This window comes from Halyomorpha halys, unplaced genomic scaffold, assembly GCF_000696795.3.
Source record: "Halyomorpha halys isolate HHAL.00 unplaced genomic scaffold, Hhal_1.1 Scaffold490.1, whole genome shotgun sequence".
Taxonomy (NCBI): domain Eukaryota; kingdom Metazoa; phylum Arthropoda; class Insecta; order Hemiptera; family Pentatomidae; genus Halyomorpha; species Halyomorpha halys.
In genome coordinates this window covers 508,998-514,048 of record NW_027106788.1, presented here as the reverse complement: position 1 = coordinate 514,048, position 5,051 = coordinate 508,998, and the positions used below count along the sequence as shown (strand labels likewise).

General features: G+C 27.5%; 1 protein-coding gene across 1 annotated transcript in view; it reads left to right on the top strand.

The window, feature by feature from the left end:
- The first annotated feature begins 518 nt into the window (after window positions 1–518).
- The window catches only part of mgl (megalin), a 397,380-nt gene continuing 392,847 nt past the window's right edge, over window positions 519–5,051 (top strand). Inside the window, exon 1 of the mRNA XM_014424997.2 lies at window positions 519–702. Within this exon, the coding sequence (XP_014280483.1) occupies window positions 621–702 (82 nt within the window). The 5' untranslated portion in view covers window positions 519–620. The remainder of the gene's footprint in view (window positions 703–5,051) is intronic.

Sequence of the window (5,051 nt, the reverse complement as noted above, 5' to 3'; positions counted from 1 at the left end):
CAAAAAGTTTCATTTTACTGAAATATGTAGGGGTTTGTGTGAAGATAAGATGTTGAGAGCTGCAAGTCTTGGAGTATGCTGGTTTTTTTGTGTAGCGAGGGTAATTGTTGATTATTCTCATAGGTAAATAATAATTGGTTGACCATGTTGTTTTTTAAACATAGGTGAGGAGGCATATGTGAACTGTGGTTGAATAATGGATTTATAAATTCAAATTTTGTTTCCTTTATCTGCTTTCTTATTGCTATGTTTTGCGAATGTGAGAGGTCTTTCCGGAGTTTAACCCAAGTACTTTAAGATTTTTTTAATGTGCTTTAAATAAGAGTAAAACATAAAGAGCAATTACCTACGTATATACTCCTTTTTTTTTTTTAATGAAGACTGGAGACAATTGCAATGCTAGTTGTTTTTCCACCTGGCATTGGCTATTCCCCCGGGATATCCTGTTCCCCCAAGGAGCACTCTAATCACCCGAAGCCCAGGGAGAGGGGAGGGGGTAGTGGGGAAGCCGACGGAGGAACAAGTCAGTCGCTGCCGGACCTTCACTCAGGCAGGTCGTACAGTCCGTAAGTTATTTTAACATATCGTCACGCTCGTGCCATGGACCTCTGAGTGTGTGTATGTACAGTGAGTGTCTTGTGATCGACATGAGGATTCTCTGGATCGTAGCTTTTTGCGCTTTAGCCGCGTCCAGGAATACAGGTAACATTTATATTATATCTTAATATAACCGTAAAAATTAAAAACAAATAAATTACGTAAACGTAAAAAAGAAAATTCTGAAATGTATATAACTTTGATTGGCTTACGTATCTTACTCATGCATTCAAAATACAACCAAAAGAAAAAAAAAAGATGAACAGTTTCAAAAATGAAAATACTCTATAACATTACACACTCTAACTACAATAATATTAAATAAAAAAAAGTAAAAAATCATAATAATAATATCTTGTACAGGCAGGTGACTCGTAGCAACCACCTGTTTACCACCAAGCTGTTCTGAACACCGGCTTCCAAACTTTTCTGATAATTATCTAGTATTTTAATGTATTAATAAGAAAAAAAAATAAACTATTTTTCTAACCTCTGCAATATTCATCTTAATTTATATTATACACTAAAAACATAGTAATATTATTAGTAGTTACTGGTTTTCTAACCTTTGCAATTTAATTATGATTCTTTAAGGAACTATTTTATAAACATAATCCATATAAAGTTGGGTTTTCCTCTCAATGGAGGATATAAGCCTGAACATGCTTACTTATATTTCCTATTTAGTCTATTTTGGTGATGATAATCATTATTCAAAAAGGAATATTTTTAACTTGTTAGATATTTATCTCAAATCGTTTTTTGGTATTAATTAATTTTTTGAATTAAAAAACATGAAAAAAGAATAAATAGTATATTGAAAAAATAGTGGAGTATGGATAAATATCTTGAAATTTTTCTAAGTTTATAATCTATTAATATTGAATTAGTAATCTATTTTTTAAAATTAATTGAATTTACCTTTGACATAGGTTGAAGATGCCTAAATTGCCTTATTAACTAGAAAATAAATAAATTAAACTATCTGAAAGTTATTATATATCCTGGGCAGTAATTATTATTCACTATTATAGACAGTTCATTATTAATTTTGATTATATTAAAATATACTCAAAATATATTTTTATAAAAAATGTTTTTAAACTTAGTCATTCAAGTCTAAAAATTATTACAAAAATAATTAAGCATCTCACATTAATTACCTTACGAAATACTGGAAAAAAATTAAATAACAATACCCAAGTATTATAATTCCAATATATTTATAATTTTGTGTCTAAAAGGTACTATTATTATTCATTTTTGAATAAAGTTTTATTGCACCATACAAACAAATAGAAAATTGTTCATAATAACTACTCATAATATTACATAAAGAGTGTATCAGGTGTATTACATTACGAAATGGCCCGAAAAAATAATTAAAAACCTATTAGGATATAATAAGTTCAATTAATTTTTATGTTTTTTGTATCAAAGGCACTATCATCATTATTCATTGTTTAAAAACGTTGAATAGCACTATGCAGAAAAAAAAAATTAAAAGAAGAACTTTTGAAAAAGAAACACAACTAAGTAGTAATTTTTTGCATATTAAAATTTTTCACAATCCAGCTGGTTAAACTTATTTTTCATTCGAAATAAGTTAAAATTAAAAAATGTTATTATTAATAAATGCATTAAAACGTGAGTATTTTATGTATCCTGTAATACACTTTGCTTTTCAAATAAATCGCTAAATAATGTTTAATTATAGTAAACAGTTGTGAACAACCTTTATTTAAAAATAAAAAAAATCATTTAAAATATCTGAAACTCATTGAAAAAATATCGATAGTATCTCGTGTCATCTTCAATAGTGATCATTGAATTGATCGTTTACTCAACGATCAAAGGTCGAATTCTTTCTCGAATAAGACACCTTAGGAAACCCTGACCTTCGCAATAAATCTTCAATGATGAAAATATTTTATAAATTACATATGTATATAATTATTTTTGTATTGAATAAGGGTGAAACAATTTCGTTGATATGAACCCAAAGAGGTGTTTCTTAGATTTTTGTTTGAATTATGGTTGCAGACTTAAGGCATGAGCTGATTCTAATTTTTATACTCGTCAAATGATCAGTTAGTATTTTTAATCAGTAACATTACATATTCATTGTAGTCTTTTCCGTGTTACTAAGAGAATTGATAACCATGTTCAAATGTGACAAAACCGAAGATAGCAAAATATGCCGAAATGCTGTTTTGGCTATAGATATATGCTATCTAGTTGTTTATTGTAGTTTTATCTAAATTTGATTTTCATAAATAATAATAATAACAGGATTTTGAATGTTATATAAATTGGGTAAATATTTGGTATGTTGTTGGTATCCTATTTAATCCTCAAGGAATAAATCCCTCAGGGATTATATTATGTATTTGAAGATTTTCTAGAAATATTTATGATTAATAAAAATTCTGAGTTTTAGTGTAATCTTTTAAAACTGAATACACATGATAGTTTCTGTTAAGGTATCTTAAATTATAAGTTTTTCAGTTTCTACGTCGTCTTCAGTTAAGCACGATATACTTTTTTCCCCATTTATTTTCAAAGCTTGATTTTTGGTTTTAGAAGTATTTAAGTATTTTTGTTCTCAAAATATGAGTATTTTTTGTTTGAATCATTCATTTATGTCTCTAAAAATTAAAATAATGAAGGAACATTGTGAGAACCCCATGTGAGCGTCGTGGTTGAATGGAGGTCATACTGCTGTCTACGTGGCTTATAGAAAGTGTTGCACTGTTTCAAGTACCGTTAACTTCAAGCTTGTCTTAGACTTTTAAGTATTCTATGCCATATATATTCTCATTTTAATAAACTTAATATATATAAAAAAAATATAGGCAACCTTTTTTTTTTTTTTTTTTATGTGTTCCCTTATTGCCAATTCGGCCAGTTCCTTGTTTCATAAATATTAGCATGTAAACTAAAGTACTAACCCTTATACTTATTTTTACATAATAGGGACGCTTATTAGTGATATAGGAGTTAAAAATTACATGTCAGCATTGTATAACCTAGTGAAATTGTACCAAGTAAAAACTACAAGTCTATTATTATTATGAAAGAGGGCCCAGGTAGGTCTTGCATAGTTATTATAACAATTAGATTTTTATTTAACACTTTATAATATGGGGTTCTAATCTAAGCAAAAAGACACCCCAACGACATTTACAATCTTATAATTATATAATAATTTTACTTAATAAAAATAATTAATTAAAAAATATATCTAAGAAATAATAATAATTAATTTATAATTTTTTTTTTTTATTTTATACCAGATCGGCCTGGTGGGCCTTACATGTTTGGCATAACCGTTACATTATATATATATTTATTTATTTATTTATATTTAACAATTGATTATGGGAAGGGGGGTATAGTCTTAATTTATAATTAAAGAATGAAAGAAAAAAAATGATGGAAAAATATTTATGGAATTAATAAAATAAAACTGACTTATATACAAACAGAAATAATTTGAGGAAAAATTAAATAAATAAAAAATTGTAGAAATGAATAAATGATGAAAAAAAATGAAATGACATGAAAGTTCACAGCAGAACCTCTTGCAGCAGTCTGGGCTTCAGACGTTGTTAACCATTGCACCTTTTACTACTGGTAACTAGGAATGGAATTTTCTAAAACTTGTTTGATAAATTGATCTGTTGATTCCAATTGTAGTTCACGATTAAATTGAATATTTCTTATAAACCAATCTTCTGCAGATCTTAGAACCTTATTTTGAAATAATTGTAATTTTTTTGTATGGTACAGAATGTTGCTTCCAGGACTTCACACCTTTACATCGGTAATGGCCTTAATACTATTTTGTAGATGAGAATGGTTGTATCTCGTTTCAATCTAGATTTTCTATTGTCTATAGGGTACGGCATTACCAATATTATTCAATAAGGTTAAAGTATTTTACTAATTATAATACTCAGTACATATGTGATTCTATGCATACTAATTATATTCTGTCTAAAATGTCCAACTTAGAGATTTCAAATTTTATAGAGTGAGGATTTATATTCTATTACATTCAAATCTATGACGATGGTCAAGCCTATAGATGTGAGTAAAAATCTGTTATTTTTGAGGAATTATGATTTAAGATTTGACTCCTTTATTTTATATATCACATTATGAATTAAATGAAAGCACTTTCTAGACTTAATTGGTATCCATGTTAAGTCTCATCACCCTTTATTATATCAACTGTGCAACGTTTCGGATATTACAGATAATGTAATATAAAGTCAGACTAGGTGGCAGTCAATAAAGGTATTGAAATAGGAAAATAAAATAATTGTTAACCAACGTTTCACTTCGTCAGGGCTAAATCAAAAACCAAGGTACAAACATTATAGAATTGAGAAAACCTTAAATTAAAAAAAAAATGTTATGTTTATAAAGTATATAAAAAGAAATAAGGT